Genomic DNA, 14,925 nt, shown 5'->3' on the forward strand with positions numbered 1-14,925 from the left:
ACTAAGCTTGAAATTTGAGAAAATGTGATTATTCAATGGCAAGCTGTTGGCAACTGTTGATTCTATTGAATCATTCACTATGAAGAGATAGCAGATCTCGTGTGTAGGCTATCCAGCGTTATTGTCCTGTCACCAGCTGGCTCAGATCTTTGAATAGTAGACTCTCGAGATGCGCGGGAACACTAGCGTCAGGATTTCAATTTTCATAAAGGCAAGGGAAGTTGTGTGAGTGCGCCACACCAGATTTTTATGTTCGAAACATGTACACAATGAGAAAACAGGCTGTGCAAAAGCTAAAAATAAAGTTCATACTGGTGATATTTTTCAAAGTTTTTCGATTAGTATATTATCAAGCTATCAAAATGAAAAAGTTTTCCCAGGAAAACATTTTTTCCCAATCATTACTTTTTGAGACAAGAGCGCCTACACTTTAAATTTTTGGGACAGAACATTTCAAATTCGGTACGAGATAAATCCTTGGAATTCAAAGGATGAATTCTTTATGGTATTGTTGATTGAATAAAACAAAATGTTTCTGAAAATATCCATTTTTTAGAAAGTTGTTCAATTTACTAAAAATGACCAAAAATAACGTTTTTGATTTAATTTTGGTCATTTTTGGTAAATTGATTAACTATCTCAGAAAATGATATTTTCAGAAAATTTTTCAAAATTTTCTTGTTTTATTAAATCAACAATACCATGAAGAGTTGATCTTTTAAATCTCATGGATTTATATCTTACCGAGTTTGAAATGTTCTGTCCCGAAAATTGAAACTCAAGGCGCTCATATCTCAAATAAAAAATGATCGGAAAAAATGTTTTCCTAAGAAACCTTTTTCATTTTGATAGCTTGATAATATACAAATCGAAAAACTTTGAAAAATATCACCAGTAGAAAGTTTATTTTTAGCATTTGCATAGCCTTAATGATTAAGATTCGGCTTAAGGCTTCGATTTGTATATCATCAAGCTATCAAAATGAAAAAGTTTTCTCAGGAAAACATTTTTTTTCCGATCATTACTTTTTGAGATTTATGAGCAACCAAAGTTTAAATTTATGGGACAGAACATTTCAAATTCGGTAAGAGGTTAATCCATGAGATTTAGAGGATAAATTCTTCAGGGTATTGTTTATTGAATAAAACAAGAAGTTTTTCAACAATTTATATTTCAAGAAATTTTTTGGTTTATTCAATCAACAATACCCTAAAGGATTATTATCCTCTGAATCTCATGGATTCACCTCTTATCGAATTTGAAATGTTGTGTCCCAAAAATTAAAACTTTGGGCGGTCATATCTCAAAAAGTAATGATCGAAAAAAAATGTTTTCCTGACAAATCTTTTTCATGTTGATAGCTTGATGATATAAAAATCGAAAAACTTTGAAAAATATCACCAGTAGAAAGTTTGTTTTTAGCCTTTGCACAGACGTAGCCTGTAAGAGAGTATAACTTGGCTTACTTAACTTGCTAAGTAATTAAAACTAAAATTTCTACAACACAAGTTTGTTTAACACACCTGTTTAATCGAGTAGAACTCGTCTGACCTTTATTGCATGGGAAAATTCCTTCACCAATTCTTCAAGATCTAGGAGCTGAGCTATTTTATGTTCATTAAACCACTCAAACCGCTCAGGAACCCATGTTCCTGGAACATTGTTGATCTTAGAAAAGTCTTCATTAGCTCGAGTTCGGAAAAGCTTCTTATACAATTTTACTATTCACATTATTATGAATTCATCATTATCTGTATTTTGAAATTTTCCGTTCCTAAAAATTTGCCGCCCTCAAAACCTGCCGCCCTGGGCGGCCGCCCGGTCCACCCACACCTGGGGCCGGCCCTGCTCCAGGGTCTAACGTGATCTCTAAACTCCAGGGCCTATTTGGGTCCTCGACTACGTTAATGCTCTGACTCGGAAAGCCAATTTTCTGACTTCAGAGTTTAAAGTCGGTTAAAGTCTAGAACCTAGCTAAATCCCGAGCTCGGAAACCGGCCCTTAGAAATAAGTTTTCTAATAGGCTACGAAGTTTTCAGACAACAAAATCATAAGATGAAGCAAGAAGCTAGGTTTTATGTTGATAATTCAAGTAATATATCGAGATTCGACAAGATATCAATAATTGTAGCACCTAGATAATGATCAGGGCTACGGATATCAATGTTAAACATCGTTTTCGAATAACAGATATCGGAGATAAAATGATTTGAATCTTTTTCCGCGACATGGGTCAATGTCACCCCGGTCGACGGTATTTTACAAAGGCGACTTTCTAGACGTATTTTAAGCCTAGGTGATGAAAAATGATACAATGCAAGTAGAGTCATAATAAATTAGGTTATGTAGAGTTCTTTTTTATTATTGTATTAACTTAATGGTAAGTTAATAGGAAAAATATCAAATAAAATAATAATTGATATGGATTCACAAACAAAAAATTGCTTTTAGTGCATCCAATAAAACACAGAAAGCGAGATAGGCTAAGGGGCTAAGCTATCTGTGATTATAGGAAAACAGCTATGGTATAGGAAACTTTATTTTCTATATGAAAACATAACAAATCAATTATGGGTGCCTCAGTACCTAGGTTTACTTATTGCAAATGTTAATTAATTTAGTTAGATTATTGGAACACATCAACTCATATAGACCTGGCATTACTGGTGATTTCTGAAGAAGTTGAATCATAAAGAAGTAAATTAACCATTCACAAAACTTGAGTATAATCTAGTTTTAATAGGTTGATATTAAAAGAAAACTCACTTGGTAGGTTTTTGATATTTATTAGCTTCATTAACTTGAGCCATTTGTTCACCACAGAAAACTCAAAATATAAGGTACAATATAGGCTGCAACTGCAGCCTGCAGTAGTAAGGATGATAAGCAGGAAAGCAAGTGCTATTGTTATCTGAAAAAAGTTACCAATTAGGCCTAGCATGAATTGAATGAATATAGGCTAAGTGAATTATTATCAGAATAAAACTAAATAGCCAAAACAGGTTAAATCGATAAAATATGGTATGCTACTCTAGTTTTAAGTTTGCTGTTTTTGAAAACATTTAAAATATAAAGTTGATCTTCTTTTTGTATTAAATTAGGTGATACCCATGATTATAAAATAGAGTGATAAAAAATGTTGATCATCCAATCTCACTGATTCACAGTGAAACTTGCTTATTGTTTAACTCTAAATTTATAAGGAAATACTGTACCTATGTAACTAAGTTAATGACCAACAACTTTGAAAATAAACATTAATTGTTATCATAAATAAATAGCAACATAAACTGTCATAATATTTCAATAGAAAAATTTAAATTAACCTAAATAATGAAATAATTACAAACATGAGAGTCAGTTTCTTTCTTGTTCTAATAAAGATTTGTTTTCATTTACTAGGTACATTATTGCTACTTCATTTCATAACTAATATCATAACCAACAGTAAAACACGAATTAAAATTATATTGGTTTATGAAATAATAGTCATGTACATATATGTATGCAAGTTTTCAAAACTCTGTTTCAAACAAAACTGACGACTGTTGTTGAATTTATTTTAGGTTAACTATAGAACCCTTCATTTGTTTTGCGATATATTTGTTTCATCCCACATCTACACAGTCTCGCTAATAACGATCGATATTGTGAGATACATTTCCAATCACACCAGCTGACAAGATATATTGAGTTCCGCCGGCCTGCACGATATTCCGAGCTCCGCCTGTCAACATATTCGGAGTTTCATATATCTCCAATTCCGGTTAGCTGAAGGATATTTTGAGTTCCAGATATTCCCAATTTATGCAACTCGTTAAATCTACTTATAGCAGAGCTATATCTAGCAGAGCTGTATGTAGCTGACAGAGCTATAAATGTAGCTCAAATTTTATATAGCTCTGCTATATAAGAGCTATATATAGAAATCTGCTATATATAGCAGAGCTATAGCTCTCCAGGTACATAGTGTAAACGTAGCATAACCGGCTATTGTTTCTTACCGGCTCCTCTTCACTGTGTGTAAACGTAGCTTCACGTTGCAACTGGGGAAGCAACTGAGCATTCCTGCCTAGAAGCGTGAGCGGTCGCTCGCCCCAACCAATCACCTAAGCATTCACTATTTTGTAACATAACATGCGAGTGCATGTCAGTTTCAAGAGACATCACAGTTTGTTTTTGCACACTAAGATACAGATCGATTTTGCATCCCTTCAATTGATCAACAGCAAGTGAAAAACTACAGTGAGTAGTAACCACTTTTTACAAATAGCATGGAAAGTGAATGCACGAAACTCTGCATACATAGACCAGTCCTTAAAATCAATATACGGTGCCACCACCTCCATTCAATAACCCAATCAACTTTCATATTTTCTCCTCTCATTTCCACAGAATTAAATATGAAAAGGATTTGCTTTATGAGGTTGGAGATTCGAAGTGATTCATCCTTCAAACTGCATGCTTTGACTAGTGCTACACAAATTTGTACCTTCCATGACTGATTGTGATAATTATTATGTACATTTTAACGAGATATTCCATTCGAGTCTTCAGAGAATACTAGAAAAAATGACAGATTATTCATATATATATATATATATATATATATATATATATATATATATATATATATAAATTGGAATACTGGTTATTACTACGAAATAGCGCTCAATGGATATCATAGAAAATCATAAAAAATATGTATTAAGATATTAAAAAATAATGAGTATGAAAAATATGGTGTAATAATAGTAAATCAAAGTTATAATTCTCAGTATTCTTGAATATGCTGCAAAGCTTCTAGTCAACTGGAGTCAGTGCAATACAAATTCGTCTCCTGTACTACAAGAAATTTAAAGTATGGTTTCCATATGAACGACCCAGTAGTGAATTATGAGGGCTGTTCAGGGCTCCTTCGCTCAAGTGTGGACGTGATTCGATTTCTCTTTTGTTTCTGTATTCGTTATCGCATGATAAGATTGATAGCATTCATCTCTCTAACCTGATCAAGTTGCATGTGCCTTCAACAACACATCCATGTCTGTTCTCTGTCGATAGGTGCCGTACTAGGGTAGGGTAGGGTAGGGTAGGTGTCGATAGGTAGGGTACTTTTCTCCAATTAATAGAACAACTAGATTGTATAATATGTACAGTAAGGATTTTGATATATTTCATGATGGTCAGTCAAGCTTTAAACGTAAATGTGAATACCTTCTGAATGGTGTGCGCATGTAACTCTCTTGTGGACGGGGATATCAATCTGCTTATCGGCATGATTAATTTACAGTCTCAATTTAAAAACTAATTTGCATCATCACTTGAGCTTTGTTTGCATCATCATAATTGTCATCTTCATTGTAGTAATCACATTATTATGATCAGCATAATCATCATCGTCTTCGTCTTAATCATCATCTTTATCATCATTAATATCAATATCTCCTGCATTTCCATAGTATCTTAATGAACATTTGTTATTTTTTCGCTTTGAAACTCACTTTTCAGTTTTGTGTCTGGTGATTGTTTTTTTTCTCTCTTGAATTTATTATAGTATTAGGTTTGTTGCAGTTGTGGTAGTTTTTCTTTAGTATATGTCCAAGACATTTTGAGTAATGCTTTACTTTTTCATCTTTCTCAAATAGTTACTTTTAGTTTAATTACTTAATAATTATTTTTATTTTATAGGTTTAATTTATTATATAGTTTGATATTGATGCACTCATCAGCATGATTAATTTGCATACTCAATTTGTATCATCACTTGGTTTAATTAGTTCGATAGTTTAATCACATTATTATTATTTTGATATTATAGTTTATTTATATAATTAAAATTAGGCATGATAATTTTCATGATATATTATAATTTATAGTATTTTGACATTATTATGATCTACGTTAAGGAGGCAGTTGTGGGTTTCGACCTGTTGTCTCCAAAGAGATATTGTAAATGATAATGAATAAATAAATAAATCAAATAATAGAGTGGTTACTTGAGCCTAATGGACTATGCCTAACATGTTCTATCTACCAACATATCTATCAAAAACCAAACATTTAGAAAAAAAAAATCATATCATCTAGTTTTATTGACACAGTCATATGTATGATCATAGATATTAAACAGTAAATGGCAACCTTTTCACCTTATATTTATGACCATTGAATAAAAATATTCTTGAACAATTACTCACCAAGTGAAATCTTAGTAAATTATATCATTGATTCTTGTATTATTAGTCTCTGGTGAAATCTTCCCGTTTAACTGAAAGACCCTATCTTGTGGAAATTATTAATTTGATTAGATACTTAAAACATTTTTCTCTATCTTGATCAATAATAAAATTCATGTGAATTTTTTATGTTTGTTAGAATATATGATTGAGTCTCTTGCCCAGTTCAAATTTGAACCTTATAAATAATAATATGAATGGATTTGATACAAAGAAGGTAAATACCTTGAAATATATGATTCGAATATACGGTAATCAGTGTTCATACAATGCGTGTTTCAAGGTCTCTTGCCCAGTTTAAATTTGAACCTTATAAATATGTGAATGGATTTGATACAAAAAAGGTAAATTGCCAAACACAAGAAATATTTTTACAAATAATCATTAAAGTACAATAGTTTTTGGCGTGACTGGAAAAAGAAGCCTTATAAATACATTCCCAAAAGGCATAAAAATTCGTTTCAGGGGATTATTTCTTGAACAATTTTCTGGGGGAGAAAGACACCCCGGTAGGCTTGCAGACTTGCCCCCCCCCACTACAAAAATTATATGGATCCACATATGATCACACCAAATGGAGATAGAATTTGATTGAATTGAGTAAAAATTGTATAGGCTATTGTTGTAATCATTGTTGAATAAAATGTGAGAGTGATATGGTAGAGTGTTAAGTTGAATGGTAATCGGTTTTGCAGTTGTAAAAATGACATCAAATATGAAGAAAGAGAGAGAGCAATGTGAAATGAACAACAGAGACCGCAGCTTAGTGCATCAGTCACCTTCATCACCGTCGCCCTCCCCCCCACCGGCTTACGAGACTGTATTATCTGAGGTGCGTATCATTCTCCCAACCCCAATAAACTCACAAATACATATGTTACTCAGTTAAATTAATGTTATAAGCTACTTATATAGCGTAAAGCGTTTTTAACTTGAAATATAAAACTTGTATATCCATGTACTGTATATACTGTATTAAATATGAACAGCTATTGTAGGTTTCAGAGTGCTGCGGTGAGTGAGGGTGAGTCTTGGGAACAAGGCCAATCTCGCGCCAGTTTTCTTTGCCCTACCGAAGATAATTGCATTGTAACAGGCAGTTCCGTGAGAGACGTTCTTGTGACGCGTGAGAGTTAAATGCAGAGCTCCCTTGAGCAGCGCAGTGTGACGACGAGTGACGAGGGCCCAGACTTTCCAGGAAATGTTGTTGAAAAATGAAAATGGATCGTACTGGAACACCCAAGACTCATATCCAACGATAAGATTTCCACCATCAGTCTCCTACCGCCGCAGCACTCTGTAATGTATATTGGAAAAAATAGTGTATTTTACTTTCACTATACTTTTCTTGTTCGTCACAATTATTAAACTGCATTAAGGGAGCAACGATCCTGCAGTATATGACACGTCTAAGTTTAATCAAAACAGATTTCACATAACACACATTAATCAACAAGGAAGTCTGCTAACCTGTAAGGACACAATACTATAAGGAACTCCCTGAGTGTTTTTTTTGAACTCCTTTGAGCCATCAATTTCTCTTATGTGAGATGGGATTGAATTGAAAATTTTCATTCCCATATGAAACGGGCCACTCTCCAGCAGGCTAAGTCTATGATGTGGGTAAACAAAACCTCTAAATCTTGTATTATGGGGATGACTCACCTGGTTCCCCTCATACATTCGTCTATTTTTAAAAACGAAGATTGCTAAATCTAATATATAAATAGCAGGAGCCGTCAGCAATCTCTTTTCTTCAAAATAAGGTCTGCAAGAGCGCATTGTATAAATTATAAATTATCCTAATTATCCATCTTATAAATTATCCTAATGGCTGTCTTCTGCAGTATGGATATTCCATTATTCTCTATACTTTTTCCCCAAAAAATTACTCCATATCTCATAACTGGCAGAAAATAAGCGGGATATACCAAAATAACAGTTTTTTCACTTCCTACTTTAGCCATTACTCTTAATGCAAACAAGGCTCTACTCAATTTACTAGTGACATGAGAAATATGTGGCTTCCATTTCGAATCACTCTCCACCATCAGACCCAAGAATGTCGGAATGTCGTGGAATCAGAAGTTTCAACTCTACTCTGAGTATTCAAGTTTATTCCAAAACTTTTATACCCTCTACTAAAAGGAATTACTTTAGTTTTTTATTAGTTCAAACCAAGACTATTTTGAACAAACCACGAATGTAATTCAGCAAGACATATCTCAGCCTCTCTTATCAAACATTCACTGTTCCTACTGATGATTAAAGCTGTAGTGTCGTCTGCAAAAAGAGTTTAAAATTAACGTGACTCTCGATGTCATTAACATAGACCATAGGTATAAGAGGGTACCCAATATTGAACCCTGCGGTACTCCCTGAGACATTGGTAACCAAGAAGAGCTGCATGTTTCATTACCAACGGATATTGACACTCTATGGAACCTCCCCGATTAATATGACTGGAACCATGAGTATTCCTTCCCATTTACAACATAATATTTCAACTTGTGCAATAGAAGATCATGTTGAACATGATCAAAAGCTCCCGACAAGTCACAGAAAATACCCAGAGCCTGTTCAGAGTCATCCCTAGCCCTATATGTACCCTGGTTAATTCCGAAAATAGCATCTTCAATGGATTTCTTTCTAAATCCAAACTGTGACTTTCAAATAAATTATTGAACTGAGTATGAGAAGCCCGTTCAAAAACTTTCAAGAAAGATGAGAGCAGAGCTACTGGTCTATAATTAGCAACATAATTCTTATCCCCCTTCTTGTACAAAGGTTTCAAAACAGCATATTTCAACAAGTCAGGAAAATGTCCAGTATCAAAAGAGAGATTAATCAAGTATGTTAGGGGCTCAAATATGAGACTACATGATTTTTTTTAATGATAAATATAGGAATGCCATCCCACCCCGCTGAACTCTTATTTTTTAAGCCTACTGTCATTATCCTGAGAACCTGCTCTTCCGATAATTGAAATTGAAATTGAAATTGAAATTCTTTATTCTCCAAAATTCACAATACAATAAATAGTACATATGGTAAACAATTTTGGAGGCTTCTCTTATGGGCACATGCCTGTGATAGAGAAGCGAGTTGTGAGAAATCTTATTTTAAACCAACTTAAAGAAAAGTATAAAACCGAATAAAAAGTAAAATAATACAAGTTAATTTCACATGAATAAGTAAATCTAAGTGGAAAATGAAAACTAAAAATTATATACGTATGAGAAAAGAAAAATATATTATGGGCAGCATAATGAGATTGATAAGGATGAACGATGGCTAATCATGTAAAAAAAGGCAATAAACTAACAGGCTACTAGACTGTGGTAGAAAAAACTATCCATTCCAACACTCACACGCGCGCACACACACACACAAAAGAATATCTTCATTTGTGCAGAATGTCATGAATAATAATATGTGACTCAGATTTCAATGAGAGTAAGGTGACACTAGGATTCTTTCCTGTTCTTCAATGTTCAGAGAAGACACCCAATTGTTGACCATCTTTTTATAATGGCTTATTCTCCTGTTGCCAGGTGTTTTCAAGTGCACTGGTAATTTTTGGAAGAGGAAATGCATTTTATAAAATGTGGAAGTGGAAGAGAAAGTTGAAGTGAGTCTAGGGTTACCAATACCTACGTTTGATGCTGTTCGTGTATTATAATTGTGTTGAATATATGGAAATAAAGCTGGATCTTGTTTAAAGATGTACAGGATTAGAGTTCTTATATATAATTGTTGAACGTTGAATACCTTAAATTCTTCAAATAGTGCGTCTGATGGGAATGTTCTTGGCTTGCATAGGGCACTTTTCATTATAAGTTTCTGTACTATAGATAGAGGAGATAAAATAGTTTTAAACGCACCTCCCCATGCTATGATACCGTACTGTAAGATTGATTGGATGTGGGCAAAGTATACTTGTTTTATTATATTCTGTGTGAGTATCCCACTCAAGGAAGAGAACACATAAATAAATTTTCTGAGCTTGTTTCTCGTATAATTTACATGGTTTATCCACTTTAGCCGACTATCAAATATTACACCCAGGTATTTGTATTCCTGCACCCGCTCAATATGCTCACATTGGCATTGCATTGTCCTACTAACATTCGGTGCGCCACAGGTGTGTAACCTCAGCTCTAGACCAATTGGGTCACCATTGGCTCTGATAGAAATAGGGAGGTATTTTGTTTTACTGATATTGATAGTAAGTCGGTTGAAGTCGATCCTTTACAACACCCAAACCGAGCTCAGCCGAACGGAACACGTCATCCCAGCTCTTCCCCTCAAACAACAAAGCTGTATCGTCTGCATATAGATATAGACAACCATTTTCAATATCCACCCTGCTTAGATTATTTATATAAATTAAAAACAGTATTGGGCCCAGAGTGCTTCCCTGAATCACGCCAAAGTGGTTACACCGTGGTACACTCTCCTTATCCAAGATAGAGACAACTTGGTACCTTCCACAGAAATAGTTCTCAAACCACTTCAGGGCAGTACCCCTAATACCAATATATTCCAGTTTTTTCAAAAGCAGTCCTCTGTCAATCGAGTCAAAAGCTTTGGATAAATCTATGAATGAGAGAAGTACTTTTTTGTTATCAGAAATAGAACTATGTAGTTGATTAGTGAGAAGAAAGAGGTTGTCATTAAGGTTTTTGTCTTTTCTGAAGCCAAATTGGTTTTCGAACAGTATGCTATTGTTTATAAAATATTTTTCTAACTGAATAATGGTTGAAATCTGAACTGTATAATACCCCTATTATTCTCTATTATATGTTGTCTGGAGGCTTATAGGTACTCTTTAATGTCCTCTGAATTGCAACTATGTGCTTTGGATTTCCTGTTGAAGTGCTCATTGAAACATTCTGCAACCTGTACAGGCTCGTCAACCAAAACTCTATCTGCAAACAATTTTGGGCATTCGTTTTTGAAAGAAGAATATTCCCCATAGTATTCCTTATTACCTGCCAAGTAGCCTTAGTAACATTATCTGAATGCCTAATCACATTATCAAGATACTTTTTTTGGCCAAAGTAATTGTTTTTTCAGTACATTACTATACTTTTTAACATATAAAAAGCTAGGATTCCGCCTATAAATGATTTGATATATAAATGAAAGCTAGGATTCCGCCTTCTATCATTCTTCAAAGACATTAACAATTCTTTTTTTGTTTCAAGTGAGATCCTCAAACCGGGAGTCAACCAATTTTCTCATTGAACTATTCTTTTCAATCTTCATGGTTTTGATTGGAAATGCCTCCATGAAGCATCGATTGAATCTAGAGGAAAACTTCTTGAAACAAAAAACACAGCTAGAGGATTAAAAACAATCTTCCCAAGTTTCCACTTTCAATAAATCTGAAAAACGTTCAACATTTTTGCTTGAGAAGATTCTCTTACTAATCTTATATACTCCTCATCCTCACATTGTTTTCGACCAATAAGCCTGACAAATATTGCATGATGATCAGACAAACCCAAGTTAATCGCCCCACCCACAACGCTCTCAGCTACAACATTGGTTATTACATTGTCAATACAAGTTGATGTAGTATAGAACGGCCTGATTGAATTTTTGTTGGACCATTAATCAAAAGAGTAAACCCATGAGAAAAGAACACATTAATGAACTGTTTGCACTGGATCGAGTAATGATCCATAAGTCATTGACATTAAAATCACCACATAGAAAAACATTCTTCCTCATGACATCCGAACTCAATATGCAAAGAAGTGTATCCAGTCGCGATAAGAAGTCATCTGAAGAACTATCCGGTGTTCTGTAGAGAGATACAACAGAACATTCTCTTTTACTACCACCCAATCCCTTGGACTCAACTGCAGTAACCTCGAACACCTTCTCTGAAGAAATATCATTAATATCCTCTCTGACCGTGACAGAAATATCATCCCTAACTAAGATTGCTCCCTAAGAGAACTCCCTCTCTTGCCTTTTACTTTCTCTACAAAATGCTGATCTCACTGAATACCCCTCAAGAGAGCTCAAAATCCCACAATTATCCCTCTTCAGCTAGTGCTCGCTCAAACAAATCATAGCTGGTTGTCAATTTTCAGTCACTAAAGCAGCTTCCAGAGACTCAACCGTACCCATAAACCCCTGAATGTTGAGACTCATAATGGTAGTATAATTGCCCAAATTATCTAACCCACCACTTGGGCTCAGGTTACCGGTTCTAAAAAAATACTGGAATTTTGAAGAGTTTGTAGAACCTGTCTATCAATCATTGATGAAGACTGGCCAACTGGTGACATGCTTATGTGTGCAGACCTGTCATTCACGTGACTAAAAGATTTAACACTCTCAGAAGAAAGACTATTTTTTGCCAATGTTAACTCAGCAACTATACTCAGAAAATCCTCAGCTAGCCTCAGCTTTCCCTTTCTGTTGAGATGCAGACCGTGGTTCGTGTGTAAAGATCTATTGTAGCTCCATAAATTAATAATCCTAATTGAAAAATGTGGGTAATGATTAGGAATACATCTTATGGCCCTATTCACACAACTAATAACACAATTTTCATCAGAGCTCCCTGGAAGATCGTATCTGTAAGGGACTGTGTCAAGAATAAGGTTGGTATGACTGTAGCTATTTATAACTTTGGATAATTTAACTGATAAGTTTTCAATATTATCCTGGGAGTAAGAACCATGAGCAAATCTATTCATGCCCCCAATCAAAGCAACAAAATCACCTCTTTTCGTCTCACCAATCTCCCTCTTATCAAATTTTTTTCCAATCAGAATCTCAAGAAGCGCACCTGCTGCAACATAAGAATAACATCTGATATTGGAAGGTAACCGATTAGTCAACAGCTCATTTATACCCCTACCATGACTATCAGACCATATTTTAATCGAAGGAGTTTCCTGGAATAGAGAGCAATGTACCCAACCAGCACTGACAGAATTATGCTGACCACTCCCCAGATTATTGCTTAAACCCTGCAAAAGAGTAAGCGCCTCCCTTGCCTTTTCTAACTCCTCTCCTACGGCAATCAATTATCCATCAAACTACAATTTTCCTCAATAAGCGGCTGGAAGCTATTAATATCCAAAACAACACTATTCGCTAGTCTCATTTGCTCCACCGACAAAAGAGGAGTATCAACAGTTTTATCACCCACGACAACATCCGTCTGTGTACTCGAATCACTGCACTCCTTTGTCAGACAATCAGTTAACTCCATGATATGAACATCATTAGAGATGGACCTAACAATCGTCACCTCCCACTGTTCTTCAAGCCATAGGTTATCTGACTTCAAATTATTATTCTCATTAATCAGGTTCTGAATAAGTGCAGAGCAGCCAAAAGTTCCGTCACCTGTCATGCCAGCAAACCCCAATTCAATTTGACTGTCAGCACCATCAACTCTATCCAAAGAGACCGAGTCACGGATGACACCTGCATTGGTTGTAATACTTGGCGTTGAACAAAATATCTGAGACACATCACTACTCTCATCTAGTTCTCGAAGTGGAGCAGGATGACTATGAACCTTAGAGCCTGATGCAACCATTATCGTTTTAGAATCCTTATCTGTAATTAATTGAACCTTACACTTTTTATTGAGACATCTCCATGTTATATCTCCGTTAACTCTAGATGAACCTTTCCTATAGTCATATCTATTTAAACTTGAATTTGGATTACCTTTATTAGTCATACCCAGTATAATTTATCCATATTTTGAAAGAAGTGGAGAGTAGAATAATAAATCAATTTTCCTAGCACAATACTAATACCAGGCAGCAACAAGCAAAACGAAGGGACAACCAGCAGCAAATACTTTCCACTACTGATCAATGACAAGAAATGATTGATTTAAACCAGTGAGAGGGGAAAAACGGAAAAGAGACAACGGAAGAGACAACCAGTAGCAACTATTTCTATTAGTGATCAATGACAAGAACAATTCGTCATGAGAACCAGTGAAAGGGAATAATTTTCTTTGTTAGGTAATCACTTATGACAAACTCAGTTTGAACGCATGAATGTAGCATGCAATACAGTTATTCGGGAAAACACATGAGTTGAACAGAAAATAATCCAACACCAACAATGAGCAATACCCACCATGCAATTCAATAAAAATATTCACAAATAGAAGTAGAAACTGTTCTCTCAATTGGGTTTTGAATATATTTCATTATTAGTCAATAGAGACAATCAATTTCAAATGTCAGAATCTATTATTTATTTTATTATCTAGAAGCCTTTATGAAAATTACTTAAGACTCCACAAAAGAACAGTTGGATAAGAAGAAGCAGTACTGAATGATTATAAATTATATCACAAACCACTGTGTTTGAACTGAAGGGGAAAATATGCTAGGGAATGTTGAGGTACATACTATTAGAGGTTATAAGGTTATAATAACTATGGCTGATACCTCCCTGCTGGTCGAATTCCCTACATCACCACGTGCTCGCTTTGAGTATCTCCCTACCAGTTGATGCATCGGGGACGCTCCCCGGTGTTGGACTGAGTAGTTCCAGTCTGCACCGCCAGGCGGCGCCAGCCACTATTCCAGTGGAAGCCGGCCTCCAATATGATTAGGCGCTCGGCCAATGGTAGGAGAGGAACCGGTTTGATCCGCTATAAAACGGGGCACTTCCAGCTTCTAAGGCCTCT

At 35.0% G+C, this 14,925-nt stretch overlaps 1 protein-coding gene across 1 annotated transcript in view; it reads left to right on the plus strand.

Annotated features, from left to right (window-relative positions):
• Positions 1-1,322: 1,322 nt before the first annotated feature.
• Positions 1,323-14,925, plus strand: part of LOC111050168 — a 97,169-nt gene continuing 83,566 nt past the window's right edge. The window contains exons 1-2 of the mRNA XM_039443379.1: positions 1,323-4,245; positions 6,932-7,068. Of these exons, the coding sequence (XP_039299313.1) occupies positions 6,940-7,068 (129 nt within the window). The 5' untranslated portion in view covers positions 1,323-4,245; positions 6,932-6,939. The remainder of the gene's footprint in view (positions 4,246-6,931; positions 7,069-14,925) is intronic.

This window comes from Nilaparvata lugens, chromosome X, assembly GCF_014356525.2.
Source record: "Nilaparvata lugens isolate BPH chromosome X, ASM1435652v1, whole genome shotgun sequence".
Classification (NCBI taxonomy): domain Eukaryota; kingdom Metazoa; phylum Arthropoda; class Insecta; order Hemiptera; family Delphacidae; genus Nilaparvata; species Nilaparvata lugens.